Source organism: Aythya marila (assembly GCF_965140915.1).
Source record: "Aythya marila genome assembly, chromosome: 2".
NCBI lineage: Eukaryota > Metazoa > Chordata > Aves > Anseriformes > Anatidae > Aythya > Aythya marila.
The window spans coordinates 120,496,999-120,520,080 of record NC_139043.1 but is presented as its reverse complement, the minus strand read 5'-3'; the positions used below and the strand labels follow the sequence as shown (position 1 = coordinate 120,520,080).

The 23,082-nt window shown below is 37.9% G+C and overlaps 1 protein-coding gene across 1 annotated transcript in view; it reads left to right on the top strand.

Annotated features, from left to right (window-relative positions):
* Window positions 1-23,082, top strand: part of CYP7B1 (cytochrome P450 family 7 subfamily B member 1) — a 122,590-nt gene that overhangs the window by 81,653 nt on the left and 17,855 nt on the right. Inside the window, exon 2 of the mRNA XM_082754674.1 lies at window positions 18,266-18,402. Within this exon, the coding sequence (XP_082610800.1) occupies window positions 18,266-18,402 (137 nt within the window). The remainder of the gene's footprint in view (window positions 1-18,265; window positions 18,403-23,082) is intronic.

Here is a 23,082-nt window from a genome sequence, read left to right as displayed (position 1 = left end):
TGGAAATTAATACACAGAGTTACTGCAAGCTGTTGTGCTGAACATTTTCTTGAAGAACTGTAAACTCTTTTAACCAATTGGGTATATGGATATAATTTACCTACAGCATTTTGCTAATATTACAGATGGCAGTAGAAGCTCAAGATTAAATTACTTATCTGGTATTCAATTACACTTCAACAGGTTGCTTATAATATAACAAGAAGATGAGCATTTGAAATCATTTCAGTTGTAATGGTGAACTGAAAATATACAAGGAGGTAAAACACAACACAGTAAGGCAAATTGCAGGTGTTGTTTCAGCTCTGCATAGGTGTGTGTAATAATGCATATGATTTTATAGATAGTGTGAATGTATGCTTTTTTGTGCATTATAAAGGAGAAACATCAATATGAGCTTTATTAATAAAACTGAAGAAACTATTGCAAGTAATAGGGAAAGGTTTGCAAAAAATATAGGGGGGTAAAAGGAAGGTTTTGTCTTTGATATTTTGGTTGTTGATTTATTTGTATGTGCATATGCATAGACATATATTTCTCAGGTCTTAAGTGGTCTTTGTAACAAACGATGAAGTGTCTGCTCTATGATTCACTTTCTTATGGAAAATCAATATGCCGTTCAGAGGAAGAATGTGATATGCTAAGCAGTGCCCAGTTGTTGGGATGCAGAGTGACCAGGGCTCAGCATCTGAAGGCAACATAAAGAAATGGAGGATTTATGGAATAGTTCTTCTGTAACAACTTTGCTATATGGGTTTTGATCTTGATATCTGATTCCCACTACCTTCCAGATGACTTTCCAGTGGGGCATGCACCACCACCTCCGGGGCTCTGACTTCCACCTAGAGGAAATCTGAGTTTGCAGGTCAGACAGGAGCTCGTGTGGGTTTCAGCAGGTCAAGAGCCGTCTTGTTATGGGTTCAAGCCAAAAAAGGTCATTTTTTACACTTAGATGGAAGCCACCCCAGATTCATGGATCAGGAGTATGACATAAAGCTTGCTCTAATTTTCTTATTATGATCTGTATGTGGGCTGGCCCTGGGCATGGGTCATTATCACTTGAACTAGCAGAGCTGTAGCAATGCACATCATTGTGAGAACAGTGAATGTTTCATGCATTACGCAGTGGCGGTCAGTTCCATCAGAAGTTCAGCAGCAGCATCAAACACTCCAGATGTAGCTGCATTTCACTTGTTTCCTTACATAGGCACTTAGAGCCCAAGTCATAGAGCAAAAACTCTTCAAGCTACCCAAACATCGAATCATACAAAAATAAAAGCATCTCCCTTAACAACAACAAATCCACATTTGAGCATTTAGATCCAAAATCTGTCAATAGCTACATGCTTAATTCTGCAGTGCAGTTTAAATTAAGCATTCACTTATGTTCTGCAGGGTTTGGAGCCATATATTGCACAATACTTAAATTTGTTGCTGGCATGGTAAGACTGCAATATTCTAATGTACGTGTCCCGAATTATATAATACTACTGAGCACCCTTTCCAATTTCCTTAATGCTGTGAGTCATTCGGCTTCTGGGCATTAGTTAAGTTGTTACATAGATGATTTCCCTCATAATTGTAGACAGTTTTGCTGCCTTGTTTTTCTCTTTTTCTTTGGCAAACAGCATTGTTTCACTAGTGTTAATAGAGTTGCCTGTTGCTATTACAAGTTTAGTCAGCTGTGAAGTTGCACTTAGGTTTGTTATTACCGTGCACTTGGTTATGTAAAATGCAGCCTATTAATGACACCACAAAAATATCGCCACTGGGCCCAATCCTGGGAGATAATCCACTTTTCCCTGCTGCTTTACATTTCCATTCATTTTAATGGCAGTTCAGGCTGTTTCTTTACTTTTATGTGTAATTTCCCTTGACCATCGCTGCCTGTTCCTTCTAGATACTTCACTCAATATTTTCCACCATTGACTAAATCCTGGTTTCTGTTCAGGAGCTGTCATTGTAATGTCTGGCCTCTGATTTCCCCTTCGATGCAATAGTTGAACATTGAGGTGTACAGGAATGGAGGTCAGAGGTGTGACTCTTCTTATTTACCACAGAACAGCTTTCTAGAACAATACCCATCTTCAAGCATCAAAGCATCTGACCCGTAGCCCACCTTGGTCACTGCGATTGACATAGTAGCACCATTTTTTTTCCCTTTTCGATCTGATTGGTGTTGCAGTGGACTTGTTGTGGAGTTAATAACTATCATGGCAATTTTTATTTTCTAAATGAAACAATGCCCCCTGGTGCTCTAGGATTCAAGAGGTCTGATTTTACAGACAAAACAAAAATAAAACCAAATAAAATCTTTTCAGACAGATACTTCCTGTGCCTAAATCTGCCAGCTACCACTCAGACGCTGTCATTGTCATTCACAGGGTTAGGGGAAGAACTCTGTCAGCACTGAGCAACACACATAAGCACTGATAACAAAGATAAGGAGAGCAATACGGAATAGAAGCACACTTGAAACGAGACACACGTTGGTTAGGCAGAGTAAAAGCAAATTACAGAAGAGAAAATAAAATGAAAGGGTCAAGACAAGAAACAGGCTAATCAAAGGAACAGTCAGAAAAAAAAGTAAAATTAAAGCTGTCTGCTTAATGAAATGTAAAATCCGGATAATTATGGAGAAGAAGCAATAATATTAAAAAATGGAAGTACTTTTTACTAAAAAGATTGAATTTAATAAAGGTATTACTGAGGAAAAGGACAAAGAGGGTAAGTGTGAAAAATACACGAGAGAACATTAAAAATGGCAAATCTAAAAAAGAAGAGAAAACGGAAAGTACATAGTAAGTGCATGGATACTACAGAAATTGGGGGAATAAATGTAGTTTTGTATTTTCTGTGTGCCAACAACATAGATTATTAATGCAGAAACGGAAATCAAAGTCCCTGTGGAGTAAAAATATAAGCAAGCTGATAAGCACTGAAACGAAACAGTTGATCTCCCTTCAGTTTAGCCTGTCACAAGCAGCTTTTTTTTTTTTTTTTTTTTCAATTAAGATGCTAAATTACCAAACTATTCCTGGTGGGCAGGGCACACATGTGGACCAGCAGAATGCTGCACGCCTTGTTTGCGAACAACAAATTTGTGTGCGGTTTGACTTCGCGGAGCCCCACAGCCAACGGGAGCCTCAGCTTTGTAAGACTGATCAATAGAGCACAGGCTGACATGGATCACCATTTCTGCTCAAGCATGGGACTGCAAGCACTCCCAGAGCTAGCTGCAAAACCCAAACAGACAGAAGGACAAAGGCAGGAGAAAGGCAAAGGAAGCCACCCCATTGCTGCAGCCACAGGACTCGCCAACAAGCTGCGGTCTCATTTATTTTCAGTTGCAGACAAGGATAAAATAGCACGGCTCAGAAGCAGGGATGTCTGAAAATGGCTTTAAGGTAGCTTTATGTTCCCACAGTCCTGGAGCGGCAATGAGTCAGTCAAGTCCCTCGCTGTAACTTAGAATAGCCTGAAGGCTGCTCTAAATCATTCTGGCTGCCAGTGACCCTCTCACAGCAGCAAGGAGCTGCTGGGGCACAGCAAAGTCTTGGCTGCACTTCTCTGCCCTCGGCCGTGTCCAGGGGGGGTAGGAGGAGTAAGAGAAGGGACTGTAATGCCTCTTCTGCTGGAAGATGCTGCTTATGCTGTGACTGGCAGATGTCCAGTGCACGGTGGTGGCAGCTGATGTCCCGGAGGGGGCTGATCCCAGCACGGGCAGGAGCAGCTCTGAGGCTGTGCAAAGGCCAGGTGTGGTTGCAGTTTTTTGTTACAAAGATTTACAAATCTGCTGTTCAAAGGCAATTTATGGAGGAGAGTTCTTCAGTCAACATACAGTCCCCTTTCCCTGGGAATGTCATCGTGATACTGACTGTGGTATAGGTCCTGCTCCTGTGCATGTTGGCGAGCACTCGGACATGTATTCTGCAAACAGCACAGTCTGCTTTGTTAGCGTACCAATGCTAATCTGATACTTCTACTTACCAGTATTACTTGGCCTAGCAATAGCAAGGTATAAATTAATGCTGCTATGTGGATTCATACCACTGTGTCTGCACATTTGCTTATTTATTTATTTATTTTCCTGCTCTTATAAACCAGATGTGCAACCCGGAACAACAGAAAAACCCAAGGCAATGCCAAATATCAGCAATATTTTTTGTTCAGTTATCCTAACTCCAGATATTTACATTTGGATTAGGATGGTGTGTTACTGTTCTCAGTCACCTCTGAGGTGACCTGACGTCTGATGGAAGCTTCAGTTAAGAGCATGATGTGTTTCCAAATTCTTCTGTAAATTTTCCACTCTTGTAATTTCTGTTCTATGTGAGTGAAATGGTTCTGGCTGAGAAGAAGATGCTGCAGCTTTCCAAACAAAAGATCATACATTCTGAGATCTTCCCTTTCTCCCACTAAACAGGGAGCAGCCCAGCCTTATCAGCAGGTAGCTATCAGAACTAGGTGCTATCAAACTGCTTTTAGTAACAGTAGGCAATGGAGCACGCTGTTAGAGGAGATCCTGAGGCTGAGGAAAAATTATTACCCCCTTTAAGAATTCCTTTAAAGCACTTCCCAAAATTTTGCTTTCAGTCAGCTAGGTATTCCATGGTGTACAACACGAGTGATTTTTTGTACCAGGCAAGACCACTTCATTTTATAAGTAGTAAACATCACCTATCCTGCAGTTATGCAGAGAAATATGTCTAGCCTCCATATCTAGTGCAAAGGATATAGCTTATAATTTCAGATGTATATTAGTAAAAGTGCAAGGAGGTACATTCCTTGCTGACTAAGGCTCAGTGAAGGCAAAGACAGTGGGTTTTTTTCCCAGTCTGAGGTCCCAGACATTCAACCAGTCACTGTCTCTAATTATTGAGGGAAAAGGATGTGACTCCTTCACCAGAAAATGGTAAAAGAGTGGTAATTTGTAACCATCGGTGCAGTGTGCAAGTTAGGGGAAAAAAAAAAAAAAAAAAAAAAGAAACACAAACGTTTTCAAAGGAATAAAGAAAAATCTGTGTTTAACACTAGTTGACATGGTCAACAGCTGAAGACTAGCTCTTAGTGGATGCCAGGAGAGCTGTGTCAGCCTCTGTCCTGAGGACACCGGCACCGTCTGTGGGAATCCCTCGCAGAGGCAGTGGAGCTCCTTGGAAAGGGCTTTGTGCTCTCCTGCCAACAGCTGCAGCTGTGAGTTCGTCAGCACAGACACTGGTACCAAAGCTCTGGTGCTGTTAGATGAGACATGTAACCTCCGCTGCCTTTAATCACAACTGAGGGGAAAACTGTTTCATGGTATCTTCAAGACTGAAAACTGCGAGTATCCCAAAATACTGAAGATCATCTGTGGAGCTTGCCTGCTTCTGTTTGCTCTGTGGCCTTTTTAGGTGACACAGATTACAGCAATTAGTGCGGGCATGTGGGAGATTGTTCAAGTCCAGTACATCTCCATCCAAACACAAAGGCATCCCTACAATAGCAAGCATTTCATCCCATCCACAGTGTTGTCACAAAAACACCTGTTGGTTCACCACGATGAGCAGTCACTGCAGCTAGTTCTGGTTCACAAAACAGAGGAACATTTATGGTAGCTTGGAGGATGTGGTGAAAGCTGCTTATTTTCTGTGTTCCCTGTTAATGCATATGTCACTGCAGAAGAATACTTCCAGAAAGTATTCCTTTGTGCAGGAGACCCCACTGAGCAGGTATCTGATTTAACAGGATGGGGCTGAAACCATGTCTTTGTATACAAGCAGTTTGGATTGTTATACATCTTATGTTTTTTTCCTTGAGGATTGATGGTTCAGCCTGTCATTTATTTGTTTGAGATAGTTTATGATCTGATGGCTTCTTCTCACATATTTTACTCAGGCATATTATGTATCATTGTTGCTTTATGTTTTCTATGGCTGGGAATTCATTTTTCACACAGTATCTTCATTTAATTAAATAATACAATCACATGTGCCTTTTGCATGAATAGGAAGAATCTGTTTTAATTTAGCCAGTACATATTTTGCCATCTTGGGTTTTTCAGTTAAAATTCCCAAGTTTTTTGTTTTAGCATAACAATAGTCATATTCATTGCTTCTTACATTGTAACAAAAGCACTCAGATGTCAGTTCATAGATTGACATAATCAGCTTTGTCTCTTAATTAGAAAAGAGAATAAAGCTGTTTAGGGGTGTCAATGAAATGACAGATGTATCATTAACAGAAGGCTACATTGGATCAGAATGGTGCAAATGCTTGGAATTGAAATGTTAAAAATTGTTACTGATAACCTTTCATTTCTAATTTTCATTTTCTTATTTTTTTTTCTAATTGAAAAATAATAAAGGCAAAGGTGCATGATACAGCATATAAATGGAATAGTTATTGGTAAAGAAAAACATCAGTTCCTTCTATAAAGACTCAAGTTTATAACCAAAGTATTTAAACTTTTTTTTTCCTGTAGCTAGGGAAACCTGTTACTCAGGATTTGCCATGCCTTAGGATGCACTCTTCAGCATCCCTTTAATGTCACCATTTTTTATGGGCAACAGGACAGCGTGTACATTTTAATAGAAAATTTGGGACTGACTGCATACCTGACTTCACAGTGCAACACACGACATGAAATCTTCCCAGTTAGTCTGAATAGCGAAGCTAGTACTGACTTCAGTGAGTTCACATTTTGCACGTTTCTCCATCGGTTTACAATGCTGTTTATATCCAACCTATGATACAGTGGAAGTCTATTGGACTTGTAAGACATGACAGCTTTCAATTGGAGAAATTCAACATTGTAGAACCTGACCAGACTTCAAATATGCAAGTCCTGGGACAATGAGAAGGGCATGCTTCAGGACATAGGCATGCAGATGGAAATAAGATTGCAAGCAGCATCTATGCTGCATCTGAGGTGCTGATCCCAGCAGAGTCTGATGTCTGGGGCATTCACAAGACCCAGCACCTCATACAAACCTTACTGGCAACCTGAGCTGGTGGAGTTTCAGACTGCCTGTAGATCCCAGCTGTCTTCTGGGGAGAAATCCGAGCTGTTTGGTCCACCCAGCAACAGTCATACAGCAAAATTCAAGGTGCACATGGGCTACCTGCCAGGTCAAGTAGCAGGCTACACAGGAGAGGACCCTTCGGTGTACTCTGAGCCATTGCCCACAGCCATGGCCTTCTGCACTAGCTGAGGGGCGAGTCATGGGGGTGGTTCAGCAAGGAGAAGACGAATGGGTGAGCAACCTGGTCAGAGTCCCAGGTTTACGTCTGTTTTTGCACAATTATGTAAACATGGACAAAACATCCTGAATCTCTTTTGCTTTCTCTGACTGCATTCATTTTCTTTTCATTAGAACCTCAAACTCCTATCATCTCCCCAGTGGAAATGTTTTAAATTTCCAAAGACTCGTGAAGCTTTGAGACTAAAGAATTTTGTGTTCTGTGTGTAGACTGCCTCACCTACTGCTTGGCATTCAGCAGTTGGATAATGTGGGGCTTAAAAACAGGTGTGATGGTGTTCAGTTGGAAGAGCTGTTTACAAAACATTGAATGTTTCTTAAATGAAATTTGTAATTTTCAAATTCAGGCTTTTACTCGATGGAAAATGGAAATTACTGTTACCTGCCAGGTGTGCCACTGAGTTTAGAGGCGGGGGGGGTGAACTTAACTAGAAATTAACTGAAGTCGCAGTGTTTGAATTAAAAACTAGATTTCAGTTGAAAATTTTACAATGTTGGAAGTTGTTTGATGGTGCTCTTTTAAATCATTTTCATGGTAAGTGGACTAGAAAGTGCAGAAGTGTGTTTAGATGTGGTGTTTTGGTTCCATCTCTTCAAGTACAGATGACTGCAAAATTAGGCTCTTTGTATTTCAAATCTAAATCTGAATGAAATGAAGATCTATCCTATACTCTTGAACCAGAGTAGGAAATGATGCAATTGAGTAGATTTTTAAAAAAAAAAAAAAAAAAAAAAAAGTCATTTTTCAGTAAATCAAGGACAGTAAAATCTTGGACTCCTCAAAAAGATGATGCTTTTGTAAAATGAATATTATTTTCTGGAGGAAAGAACTTAGGAAAATAATGAAACAAGTATTAATTTGCAATTATAATGCCTCTGATTAGTCCCCAACCCAAGTTGACATTTGCTCATTTTAATTTAAAAAATTGAGAATTGTGTTTGTATTTTCTACTCCCTGTTTCACAGCAGAGGGATTTAAAACATGTCCAGACCTATGATGTCTCAGTTATCGTTGCATCTTACAATCTCCAATTAATAATATTTTAGCTTTCTGTGACTGCAGAATGAAAATGCATTCCTGATTTACCTAAAATTGGAATTAGCTCGGTTACCTAAAACTGACGAAGATGTCATACATTCCAGAGAACGCTAACAAACACAAAGCCAATAACTTCATTTAGATTTAACCCTTATGCCCTTGAACACAATAGAGTTTACATAAATATTTAAGAAGGGCAGACGTAGACCAATTAAAGGAATATATTTCCCAAGCATCAAACCATTGTTTTCAGGCAATACACCGAAGCTCCTAAATTAATACACATTAAATCTCTTACAGGCTCAGCAGAGTTTGAGGCTCAGGAGAGGGAGAAGCAGATGAGGACACCCCAGGGGGAGGTCGGGGGGAGGCTGTCTGTGAGCAGCACAATCCATTGCCCAGCTTGCAGGGTGTCTGCACGGGCTGCTGCTGTCCACAGGCTGCCCTGAATATCCCCGCAAGGAGAAGAGGGCACAAGCATCCTTCTCGTCAGTTCTTCCAGGAGCAGGGAAAGTCTGTGGGCACACTGAGCAGGCTGCAGCTGCCTTCTTCCTGGTACTTGCTAAGTAAAATCGAGGAGCAGCTGTTTGATGGGAAATATATTTAAAGTCTTTTCTTTTTTTTTAATGTTTAAAAATAAAAATGTTTTTAGATATTTTAGAATCTCCCCCATGATGAGATGTCTAGTTTCAGGCTGGTCCTACACGGGGATATTTAGTGAAAGACTGCGTTTCATATCCACTCAGATCAGACTAGATGCTGAATGAGGCTGCTGTTACAGAGTGTGCAGCATGAATAATAGAAGGGTGCTTCTCATATGCACAGCGGTGTGAAAGGTGTCACTACCCAACCCAAGGAAAATAAATTTGGAAATAATCAGGTTTGTTGCCCCCTAATTGTGGCAGCTTGTTAAGGCAGGATTGGGTTTTATCAGGCTATGAACTATGAGAAAGTGTGGCTTGCAAAAGACTAATGTAGGCAGGGGCAGAGCCATAGCAGAGTATAGAGAAAGAGAAGATGGAAAGAAAGGATTCAAGGGAAATGGAAAATGGAGTAAGGAATTTTCAGAAGAGGGGTTCGAGGAAAGAGCATTGAAGTATGTCTATGAATAGGGAAAGAGACATTACAACTAGTGAGGAGCAAAAGAAGAGTGCAGATTACAATATGCTCTCTGCTGAAATAAATTGCCTACATTCTGTGCTGAAAGAAGTAAAAGCTAAAGTTGTGGAGGGCAGGGAGAGAAAAAAAAAGGGGGGATTTCAAGCATAGCATCAGTTCAGATGGAGAAATGGAGATGTTAATCTAGGCTGGTGGCAGAAGGAGACGAAGCGGGAGAGAATGAATTTGTAATGGAGAGTTAGGTTTCAAGACTGTTTCTCCTAACATGCAATAGATTTTTAAAAGAAGGAAAAGATCGAAAACAGCAATCTGGAAAGCAAGTATATATAATCCTATAACAGGGAAGAAGACATAAGCTTCTGATATTGTGTTCATCTTAAAAACAGTAAGGTTTTTGAAACATTCACTGAGTACTGTATTCAATTGCTGTTCTCATCTGATGTATGCATTAGTGACAGTAGTCACCTTCTCTCAGTGCTTCATCCCAAATTAGAGTTGTATTTACAAATAAGTAGACTAAGCAAGGTATCTGGGACATTTTTGTATTTATTCAACTCTTCAGACTTTGGAATTTTTCAGTACATTTTTTGAGCAAAATGTGTGTGTCCTGACTGTTAATTTTTTAATAAGGTTCATGAAATGTCTGACATCTGAAACACTAGGAGGAGTGGTAGAAAATTGCTTTTAGATTGCTCGTGTACTTCCAGTTGGGGAATGCATGATCGTAATTGTGGAAGTCATGAAATTGTTAATTGCATCTTTTTTAAACATTAAATGATTTTTTTTTATTCATATAAAGCTATGCACATGCAGATTTTAAGACAGAGTAAGTGGCCCTGTTTCTCTGCGTAATTAAGTAGATAAATCAGGAGTTGGCTGCTGGTATTTGCAAATCATGTATGTGGCAGATAGAGCAAGTGAGAGACCAACGTTCCGCAGTGTTCCTCTGGTGACCTGGAGTGGTATATAATGTACTCCGTTCAAAAGGACGGATGCACTCCCTCTACCACCTAAGTGAGCATCTCTAACCTATCTGTTGTTAGTAAAGAGCAATATTTTGAAAAAAGCCTTTTCACACCTTTTCTCTCTATTGGTTATAGAGAACTTCAAGATGTCTGGCTTAACCAAGAAACCAGACTTTTGGACTTACACTTTCATTTACAGGAAATAAAGTCTATATTTTCATTACCTGCTTTGTTCTAATGAACATCCTTCATTATTTAACATTCCTACAGTTTCAGAGAAAATAATAGTTGAATTTTATTATTTATTTTTTTTACTTCTGAAATTCTATACTCTCTACTCAAAGAAAATACAGTTGATACACACAGAAGATGCAACATCGATGTATAATATTCTCCTCACTTTCCTTGTTAACATGGCTTTTTAAACGTGATGATGTCCCACCACTGTTTCTGAGATTGCCTGAATTTATTTGTTTGCTCTTTATTACGTAAGGAATGATTTCTGCATGTTTGAATATATTTCTGTGTGGAGTGCTGACATTCTTATCCACACTTCACTTGTCATTTCTAGGCCAGACGGTTAATATGATTTCCTACTATGAGCTACTTTCTGTGTACAGTTTTAACATGTGTTGCAGTAAGGCAATGTATTAAAGTGCAGAAATGGATTATGGAAGAGATGGATATCAGACGAGAGTTGTTGGGTTGTTGGTGAAGTCAATCATTGTGCAGTGTAAATATGTTCCTGACAGTGGTAAAGGGAAATGCTGGTGGAGTTCATATTCTGGTCCAGTCCTTCTCACATGAATATAGGGGGAAAAAAAAGCATTTTATGTTTGTTTCTGGATAATATTAAAAGAGAAAGGGGCTGCAAAGGAGGGATTAGTGCTCCAATGGCAAACTGGAAAAAATTGAGGACTAACCAGCAGCGTCTGAACGGATCTTTTCTCTGGGAAAAGGCTGAGGTCTGTAATGGTTCTGAAGCTGGTTTTTTTGTTGTTGTTGTTGTTTTGTTTTGTTTTTGGTTTTTTTTTTTTTTTTTTTTTTTTTTTCTCATCGCTGTTGTGATACTGCTCAGAAAGCTGAGGTTGTGCTGGGGTGCAGAGCCGGGCGCATCGCCCACAAGATGCACCAGGTAATCACTGTGTGGTGCTCAGTGCACAGTGCTGCGCTTCCAGGGGGGATGTGGGCTAACTTCAAGAAGTCGAGAAAGGAGTGGTGTGAGTACACAGAGCTCTAGAAAACAGTTGTGAGGAAGTACCAGAAGAACCTGGGGTTGTTTAACCCAAAGAATACTAAAGGAGAACATAAGTACCTTTGAATACCTAAAGTACCTAAAGTTCCCCTGCAGAAGTAAAGGGGTTCATTTATTCTCTTATCCTTTGTAGACAGAATGAGAAGTAGAGGGCTTGAAGTGCAGCATGAAGATAAAGGTTAGACATGAGGAGAAATTTTCTGATAAGGACAGATTGCTTGGGGAGACTGGAGACTCCATTACTATCTTCAAGAGCAGCATAGGGGAGTAAGAGAGAAGGTGTTGGCATGAAGTAGCCATGAAGTAGCCTACCTGGAATGTGAACCACAAAATAAGTAACCTCTCAGCATCCCTTCCTAGACCATTTTTATTTGATCACAGTTGAACTAAGAAAGGAAAATACCCAGACCAGCCAAGTGATTCCAAATGTAAGATATGGTAAAATAACCATGAGCTGCTTTTATTGACTTCACCCAGAGCAAAGACAACATAGCATTTCAGAGAAGGGGCCATAAGCACTGAATTTGTATTAACTTCTAATATCACTGAACTATTGTTGCATTTACTGAGTCTTTTCCATGACTCAGATTCTGGCTGTTATGAAACTTCAAATTACCTTTTGTGTAGAAACCTTCTGGGAATTTTAAGCCTCTGGTATACCTAAGCTAAAAGGGCTTTTTCAGTGGGTTTCCATTTTTAAACTGTTCAGAGTGCTTTCTCAAAATGATATTTTCCTGCTTTTTGTTTTTTTAGGCAATGCCCCAGCCAGTCACTACAAGTAATGGTTGAATTTTTGGATGTGCCCTTCAACACACAAGTTTGAAGAGGTGATAAGTGCAGTGTGAACCTACAGCTGCTAAGATAATGTAGCTGAAAAAAAAAAAAAAAAAAAAAAAAGATCCTAGACAGCAATATATCAGAGCTGCTGCATGAGTTCTTGAGTATCGGTATTTTTTGGATATCCAGGGATGACCCAAATGGAATTAATAGAAGAGGGGAAAAAATAATAGGTGAATAGGTTCTTGTAATGAACGGTTTACTACAGAAGTTAGAGTTCTTAACAACAAAAAGTTTGTATGCTCTTACAGAAGAAATGAATTTTTATTGAAAATCCCAGAAGTTTTTGACAAAAATACTTTCAATATAAGTATTGCATTTTTCAGGAGGGAGAGGGAAGCCTTAATATTCACTGGTTGGTTGGTTTGTTCTCATCAGCATTTCTACTAGTTTGTCTCACACCCCATGGTAGTCAGTTCTTGCCATATGCTCTTTTTGAAAGAACAAATACACTTTTCTTTTTTTTTCGTGTGCTCAAAGGTGTATTTCCTGTGTCTAGTCATTGCTTTTTAACTCTTTTTTCCCAAAATTTTGAGTACACCATTGAGCGCTGCAGTCGGTTTACCTCGACGAAGGTATAGGCAGCGGCGGTGAGTTTTCCTTTCTGTGTGTGAAGAGCTAGCTTCTTCACTGAGTCAGTCCTCATGTGCATCTCTCTGCCAAGACATGGGCTGGTGAATCCATTTGCTCTACGTACGCCCCCAGGTAGTGATCAGATAGGAGCAACAGCTGGTCCTCACCTCTGCAGGAAGTGTTCAAGCTGGGAATTCAAAGGTAGAAGACTATATTACTAAAGCTCTTTTCTGTCTAATCCTGCAGGGAATACTTTTAAATATCACATGTGTTCAACCTGGAAAACTCTGAGTGCCAGGGGATCGCTGAGGCAAATAATTTCAATGGGGTGTTTAAAGCCTGCTTAATTTTATAAGTATCAAAAATTTTTGTTGTGGACAAATGTCTGAAAGAAAGTTCTGATTTTTTGTTTTGTTTCGTCCTCGTGGATTCAAGCGCCTAATGCTATGAAAAGGTTTGGGAGAAACTAACTGCAAAATTAAAACAAAAAAAAAAAAAAAGAGAGAGAGAGAGAAAGGAAAGAAAGAGAAAAAGAAAGAAAGAAGGACTTGCTGGCTTTCTCCTGTCCTAAGTTTCCTGTGTCTCTCTTTCATAATACAACGAGACACTCCAGACACCACATTTCTGGGGATTACCTTTGTTGGGGTTGAAGCCTTTGGCCTCATTCTTTTCCTCACAGTTAGAGTGCTTATAAGCCCCTGGAAAGACACTGTCTGTCATGTCTTGTTGCTTAAATATTGTGATCGAGCCTGTGAATAATCTCAGACTGCTCTGACATGTTCATAATAGCTTTTGTTCTACTCCTGTGCCCACACATTTCCATTCCTTGAAGTCCCCCAGCATGGTTTGCTCCAACGTCGACGTAGGATGTGGTAGTTTGACCAAAAGTGATATGGAGAAATGAGACCAAAGCCTTTAATTTTTGTGGGTGGTAATGATGGTTTAGAAAGTGCAAATGGCTCCTTTGTGGCAAGTGGCACAGTTAGACTTTGCTGGGCTCTTTTTCTCCCCAGCTTGGGGTTTCTTTCACCCATTGGTGCGAGTTGCTCAGAAGCGGCTGGCGGAGCCAGCGGTGCCCTGCAGAGTGACATTTTCTTGTGTGGCTTTTTCGGTCGTTCTTTGTGCAGCGGAGGCTGTGCTCACACCAGATGCCAATCATACACCACCAGTGGATTTGCAAGATTATAGGACAGGAAAAAAGATGAAGGTTAAGCACAGGGCACAATAGAGATTACTTATGGTAATGAATTGTATAATTTTTCTAGACAGATCTGGATTAATGTTTATCCCAGGCAAGAGATTACTGTATGTCTGATTCTAGTTGTAAACAGACATTATTAAACAGAAGGTTTATGTTCATGAAATGCGACTATGGGTGTTAAAGCACTTATGATTTATTATGTGCAAAGAGAAAAATTAACCTGTTCATCTGCTATAGTACTAGATGTGCTGTGGATTTTTGCATAATTTGGAAGGCATCTGCTCCTTTGGAATACAAATAACGAGTGAAATGGGGAAGATTCTCCTCTCGTTTACACTGATCCAATGCCCTGTACTGCAGAGGAGTGGTGTAACCAGCAAAAGGATAGGCTTGTGTGCTTTTATAAAGCAATAATATTTCTATTACAGATAAATGTTGGCAAAGTCTGTTTGTTTGTGGATCTTTAGGGTTTTTACTTTACAATAATAATAAAAAAAAAATCTACATTGACATTCACAGAGCCTCACAAATGTTGACCTAATTTGGGTTTCCCAAATAATTCCCTTTTACTAATGGAAAACAACCTTTAGAAAACTTTGAAATAAAATAAAAATTAATATATATATACAATCTATTTTTTTCACGTAATTTATGTTGCAGCACATTTTTCATTTGGTTTACTACATCACTGCTGCTTACCATAAATGAGGCATAAATGATACAACAATCACATTTTTTTAATACTGCCTTACCTTAGTAACTAAATAGTCACACCTGAGTCAGTAACTTAAAATATTTTAGGTGAGCTCAGAAATTCCTGTTAAAGAAACTGTAAACAAACTCCAAAACTTTGCTTCTTTTTCATTACATGCTAACAAGGAAGCATCTTTTCAGCATGAAAGGGAAAGAAAAATTACAGTTATCAATAATCTATTCATTGTATTTTGTAGCCATAAGACTTTTTGCACAATGTTATTTGAAATTATCAATTTACCCGTGGTGGATGGATGATACAACTTCATTGGTTTCCTCCACTTTTTAATTGATCTGCCTACTAATAGATTGCATTGGATATGTTGCTGGTGCTTTATTTGTAAAATTTGGTCATATTAAGTCTTACTCATTTTAAAGAGATTTCTCAGTTAAGTGTAGATATTCCTGTATATATGTAAAAATAGCCCAATATGTGAAAAAAATGACAACAACAACAAAATTAAGGAACATGCAGCAAATACGAGATGCTCAGTGTGTTAAGTGAATTAGGTTTTAAGCAGTTAAACTAGAACTGAGTACCATTATACATGGGATAATCAGGTAGGAAGCTCTCAGTGCTTGAATATAAAAAGTTGCAAACTTAAATAGCCATCAGAACACTTCATACTGCTTTAAAAAAGAAAATAAAATATTTCTTAGATATTTACATTTGATGCAAGTGTTACATTTGATATAAAAATCAATACCACAAGAAAACACTAAGTTTAACATTTGTCTTATCTTGTCTAATGATCAGATTTTATCCGATCATTTATCTGAAGTGTGAGCCCTGAGGTAAAAATTGTAAGAAATTAATTGAAAGGGGAAAGTTTGCATGGGCTTCACTGGTAGGTCATACCAACAGCTGTAAAAGCAGCACGGTGCAGGTAGTAAAAGCAGCACAAACTTTGGAGTGCCGTCAGACTGCAGGTGAGAAGTTGAGGTTTTCAGGAAGCCCAGCTGAGGTGAGCAGTACTGCCTAAAGCTTTGTGCAGTGAAGCGTTACATTTCAGGGGGCAAGAAAGCCTCATCTGCGCTCTTTTCTTCGCTGTGTGTTGGCAGACGTCTATGAGTCATTACAACCTCCATCTTCGAAAGAGAAGCAAAGATGGAGATGAAGACAGGTCTCTGTTATCAGCCCGCTGTGGGTCGCAAGTCGAACGGGTGCTGCGTTTCCCCCTGGAAGGCTCAGAGCCATGCCACGGTGCTCAGCGGTACTAAGCTTATTGCTGCTGAGCTGAACACGGCTGCAGCGAATGGTGACCCTCACGTCTTCGCGATAGCAAAACGTCTCCCTGATGTGATCCCACGGACTCGGAGCATTAATTTAATTTTCCCCTGGATCTCTGAGCTGCGTCCTCTTTACCCGGCGGAAAGCTGGTGAAGAATACAGCTTTTGACCGACTGACAGAACACGGAGAGTGAAATTAGATGCATTAAATTAGAATATGACAAAAAGCCTATCTAAATATTTGTCACAGGGCTACGTACGGGGTGTCGCGTCCAGTCCAGGAAGTGAAAGGAGGCCGCTGGTGGGACTGTGTAGTCTGGGGGGGGAAATTGGTAAATCATCCAGATTCATTACAAGCTTTGAGGGGATAATTAAGGGTATTGAGTGGGCTGTTACACTTCCAGGGCTGGTGATCCCTCTGATGTAATCTCAGATTAGTTCTTGTCTTGTCTTCACCTAACACAGAATTAACCAGTACAAAGTTCACTGCACCACACAAGTAAATAATGGTGTTACTTGCCTGTGAGAGGACATATAGCATGTTGGCTTACGCGATGTGCACCTTCCCCACAATCAAGAAATCACCAGAAAACAAACAAACAAAAACCCCAAACCCTCAAAACCCAAAGAACCAAAAAAGCCAGTGCAAACACATAAGCTGTGAAATTTTCTAATTTGTACTAGAATGTTTGCAATGTTTATTTTCCAGTTAACAAAATGATTTTCTTGAAAACCAACATTTGTAATTAGTGGCCAGTTAAACAGAAAGAGCTCAAGATGTGCAACTTGGTTTGGCCACATCTGTTCATCTTTAAACTAAATTTATTCCAACTTTTTTTTGTGGTAAGAGAGCAAATCACTGACTTATAATTTCCTCCACAGAAAGTTTTAATTAGAAAAAAATTTAAAAAAATAAATTCAGCATACATGTTTACCTTTTTATTATTTTTTTTTAATTTCTATTTGAGCAGTTCAAGGAGGAATGTGCCTATGATAGGGTTAATCCAGCTACATAAAAATCCATGCTGTGTATGATAGTAGTAAAGCTTGTGATCCCTTGATCTTTGATTAGATCCGAGCTAGTAAATATCTTGTGTTTAATCAGAATGAGTTGTTCTGCATGTAGTATAAGTCACCTTCACAGATGGGATGTAGCATCAGAGTTGTTCATGAATATTTGTTTTAATCCTTTCCAGAGCAAGCATGCTTTATGTTTCTTTGTTGTAAATCAGATTCAAGCAACTAAAGACCAGCACGAAGGAAAGACGTTTACTTGCAGTTAGGAATAGGACAGCGTGAAAAGGACAGGAATAGGACCTTTTTTCCTTTGTAAAGAAAAATATAACTTGCTAGAATTTTGAAAGGTATTTTATACTATTCCACAAACATAACTAACACACCATGGCTGCTTTTTCAGGCTGGGTTACAAATATAATTATCTAGAATTTCATCTTAAACTGTTCATACCTATTTCTGGCTTAGCAGACTATAAACATACAAAGTCTAAGATTTATTACTGTTAATGTTTGGCCTCTATTATTATTCTTTATGTTAAAGTTATTTAGTTAGAATGGTAGCTTTTTTGTGTGCTGGTAAATGGAAATTCTTAAAACCTTATCTGTAAAGCTAATCGTTTAGTGTGGTATGTCAGCGTCCTATTTACCTAAATCTGTCATAATTGCCTTCTGATACATCTTCCTTTGACATGCAAAATATTGAAAACAAGAGGACTCTTCGCTGTGAGATTTTCTGTGGAATGTAATTTTTCTGTGTTCATAACTTTATGGTAATAACTGGACGACCTGTAGTTAAATGCATCTCAATTTCTCCCTCTTATTTTTCATAATCACCACACAGAGCCTTCTGTGCTCAGAGGTGTGATTAGATTTAACCTGCCGTCATATCTGAAGAACTTTCTGTACAACATATTATACATTGTAAGAATTATATGCATAGATAGTAGGTCTAAGTGTAATATATAAATAGATATAAAGATGAGTTGCTCTCATGCCAAAGCTAGTTCCTGATTTTTTTTTTTATGTTTTTAACAGGAAGACTGGAGAGCCCCCACTAATAAATGGCTGGATTCCTTACCTTGGAAAAGCTTTGATTTTTAGAAAAGATGCTTACAAATTCTTACTGGATCAGCAAAAGAAACTTGGAGATATTTTCACTGTACATATTGCTGGTGAGCAGTATTTTTGTACTTCTCTTGATTTTTCCATCAGTGATGTTAAATATTAATTCAGATGTTTAATTTAGAATCTTACTTAACCAAAAACATTTCAGCATACCATAGGATACAATACATTAAATTCAAATGTTTTATATACATAAAAAGTATCCACAATATTTAGTTATGGTTATGTGTATTTATATACAGCTATAGGTATATATGCATATCGACGGAATTTTTAGACAAGTAATGTCTGAACATAGATGTTCCCAACACATATAAACGTGTATTGTTTTTTTTGTGTTTTTTTTTTTTTTTTCCTAAGGAAAGGAGAACTAACATCATCTTGACACTGCACAGAAAAATATCAGATTAAATTTAGAAAACACTTAAGAAAAAAAGTGCAGAATATGTTCTCACACATTTTACAACTGGTTGACAGGAACACAAGGGAATGAATGACACATTGACTCAGTGATACAATCAGGACTGGAACACAGAAACTTCCTGTTGCCAGTCTCTTACTCTGATCATGCTTGCTGAAAATAACAATATAATAAAGTATGATATAACCTTGCTGCTTTCTGTATTTATAGCTGTTTTACTACGCTAGCTCAAATACAAACATTTGAGTGATTTCACATATACACTGAAATGTACCAGAAAAGCACAGAATGAAACTGGAATCTTGAATGAAACACAAATATATAAATTTACATATATATATATATATATATATATACACATTTCACTAAAATCATTTTAAGATCAAGTATTTTCCTTTGTTCAGAAAAAGGCAAACTCCTATTAGTAGGTAGATGTTATGGATCTTTGGGCCCTCTACATGCTGATATCCTTGTTCAAATGATGAATTTTATAGTTGCATCAATTATTACTTTACAGTTAAGTCTACCTCATTTTTAGCTATTCTGGTATTTTTAGAGAGTTTCAAAAAAATGTAAAATGTAAAGTTTGCTTGTTAATTTTGTGGCAGTGATTCTAGCTTTATTTTTCCATATAAACAATGTTTTGCAATACAAATATTTATTTTCTTCAAAAGTCTATTAATTAAATTACAAGCAGAATGTTTAATTAACTTTTTTTTTTCTTCCTGTTACCAAATATATTCTATTGTCCTTTGGAAGAGCATTTTACTGCTGTTAAATGCATTTTTTACTATTATTCATTCTTTTTTTATTATTATTCCTTTGGAAATTGGTGTGTTCCATCTTCAAGTGAGTTTAACACATCTTCAACTCTAATTTTATTTGAAATAGTCTTTTTTATTGTTAATGTATACTCACATGATAATGAGTGAGTACAATAATGGCTTCTTGTGAGTAAAATTAATAATAATTCAAAGACTTACCATAGTGCATTCATGAAAGCAGATACAGTCATACTTCAGAATCCTTAATTTGTTTAACCAAATAGTTATTTCTCTTTCCCCTTTTTATTGTTTTATATAAGACTGTATTTAGAGATTTGTGTCTTTAAGCAATCTGTGAGTGTAATTTAGTTTAATGAATTTCTGTTTGCATAATAAGCAGAATTCCATTTCAATTCATCTCCCTATTTTTAGGTATTTTGCAAAAGCTTTCATATGTACAGGTAAATAGACTGAGTTACGGATATTGTTTCAGCCTTATACAAGGAAATCTTTGGTTTTGTGAATTTGTTGTGTTGGAGATACTACCTCAAGTTCTCTTTTTTCAGTGTAAACATACTGACCATCAAGTTTTCACTGAGAAACAGCTTGTCAACCACAACTTGAAAAAGAAGATGAAGCTAGTTGGTAGCTCATGTCCTGTCCTGATTCCGAGACATGCAGGCTTTCTGTGTGTCTCAGTGATTTGACAAAGATGATGTTTGTATGTTCAGCAAACATAACGTAGCCGGCTGTGTATGTACTATCATTACTTTAGCCCCCTGGTGAGTGACTACAGGTTCTGTCAACAAATCCTATCAATATGTATTGTTCTAATTATTGGTTCTCAAACTAGTTCATTTGGAAAATGTGGAACGATGCTTGGAGTTTCTGTCATTGCCCCGTACCGGTAATGCGATTTCGCTGATTGTACTTTCCCATGTGATGAGCAAATGATTGTCATCCCTAAAAGTCGCAAGGGACATGGATGTCATCTTAATAAAGAAATTAAAAAGCACATCTTTCTATGAGAAACAATGTAAATTCCTGACCTGTCGCAGAAAATAGTTCTCTAATTGGTTTTGTGTGGTGGTGCAGCAGAATCGTTTTCCCCAAACGTCATACCGGCGAAGCGCTACTGTACATCATTGTCAGCAGTTCAGCAGAATCTTCCTAATAAGAGGACGATTACGTAAATGCGATAGTCTTCAGAAAAGAAAGAGAGAGAGAGAGAAAAGAAAAGAAGAAGGAAGGGAAGAGAGAAAGAGAGAGATACTGAGTCTGTTGTTTTTAGATGACAGTATGTCCCAGCCCAAGCTTTCTGCTTGCTAAGGATCAGCCGGGTAGGCAGACAGCTAGGTAAGAACATAAAGAACTTGAAGCAGTTTTCTCACAGTTTCTTGGGATTAAACTTTGTCTCCGTTTGATGATACATTATTAGGAATGATACTGAGCATTGCAACACTGTCAATGAGACTAATTCAGATTTTGATAAAGTAATCTGTCTTCCAGTGTTTTTGCTAAGCACATTTGGCCTTTTATAATTCTGCTAATAAGTCATTCTTTTCTTTTAAATCATGACACACCTACAGTAAAATACCACATTTTTCTGTCTTAGGCAAAAGGTAATTTCCATGAACCCCTTACAAAGCTGAAGTATGCTGCAAGCATTACTGAAATAACATCCATCATTATATGTCATATGAAATGCTTGTCTTTCATCATTAGCATTAAAAAGCTCCAGAATGCATTATTAGAGTAATTTCTTAACTATCATACAAATACTGGCTTCTGTGCTTAGATTTACCAAAGTTGACAATTTTCATATTTTCCACATCAATCTTATTTTTCTAGGAGACTGTGTAAACTACAAGGAGATAACCAAGCTATTTGCAGCACGGTTGTAATGCAAACTGAAGGATTGGACAAGGAATATAAATTCTCTGAATCCATATTAAAAAAAAAAAAAAAGCTTAGAGGGCTTTTTAGAGAAACAAGTATACGTTTATTATTTTGACTTGTTTCTATTGTACTAAATAAAAAAGCCAAACTACTGAGATTTGGAGTGTGACATTTCTGTATGACCTGGGTTTTTTGTTTTGTTTTGTTTTTATGTGTGTGTGTGTTAAAGGTATTTTTTTGCATTCTAACAAGGAAAGGCGTTGTGCTTTCAGTGGTTTCTGTATAAATGCATCAAATAGTTAAAGCTTCCTGATTTGGAAAGCATGTGGCATTCCTCCACTTTTGGTTGATCTGACATTTACCTTTGCCAATACTCTGATGGAAACTCACAAGAATCAATATTTTGGTACCGTTTTAGAAAAGACTACTACAAGAGGTAATTCTTGGCATTAGCTGCAATGGAAAGGCATGGGAGGGGTGAGAGGGAATGCATTTTAAAATACTGTATAGTAAGTGGAAACTTGAGGAAAGGTTTCCATTTGTTGGTATCAAACACCACCAGGGACAATAAGTGGGAAGAGACTTCAACAGTGACAATGAAATTATTTGAAAAGAAAAATGAATTGCAATATTGACACTCAAAACTTTAAAGTCATACCTTGAGGTCAGAACATTTGTTAGGGTTTGGATGTTTGCTCTTCAGATCTTGAAGGGTGCTTAGGGTAAGGGAGATGTTGGGGCATGACTTTCTAATTTTGAGTCTGTTGCTGGATGGAAGGCAAGCACTGTGTTAACCTGTGTGGCTGCAACCGTGTGCAAGAATGACTGTAATTGCTAAGGCTCCTGTAACCAATCTTACAGCAATAACTTTCTAACTGCAGATTTTAGTCTTTAGATTTTAATCATTTTCTAATGAAGAGATCTAAAATTAGATCCTCTCTGAGGTACATAGACAAGCTGCCTTTGTTATTCAGGGGTTCCACTTTCCTGGCTAGAGACATTTAATAAATACAGTAACAAAAGTATTTTTTTTCATGTATTTATACATATTGTTGACTTGCAAGGGAATGGTCTGGAGCCTGAACTGAATTCTACAAAATGAGTATTTTGGTACATACTTACTTTTTTTTCTACCAGGAACCTGATGAGAATAATAAAAATCAGGATTCGTGATGTTCTGTTTGTTAGAGATTTTCTCATCCAAAGTGTGCTGCTTTTGAGAGAGTTTTGATTTAAAATTACTGCTAAAATAGTTTGTTTGTCTGAAAACCCATTTGCTGAAAATCTTTTCTTACTTAAAAATGATAAGAATTGATGTGCGTTTGCTAAGTGTCTGATTAAAGATCACAAAGAAACTCATATTTTGCATCAGAAATAAGCAGATGGTGGACAGATGGTTTAAATTAATATTAATTAAAAATCTTAACTTAAATTGTTTACCCTGTAAATGCAAAGTTAGGAAGCCAGCTTTCATCTTTAGGGTTAATAACACTCCAAGTTTATTTATTAAAAATCACTCCAATGGGCATTCTTTCCAAGCTTTGATCACAAAGATGGTGGCCTCAATAAGAGCATGCAAGTGCGTGAAAGCTGGAGCAAGAGGAGTGCAAAGAGAGCAGCTCTAAAGCTGAACAAAGACATGG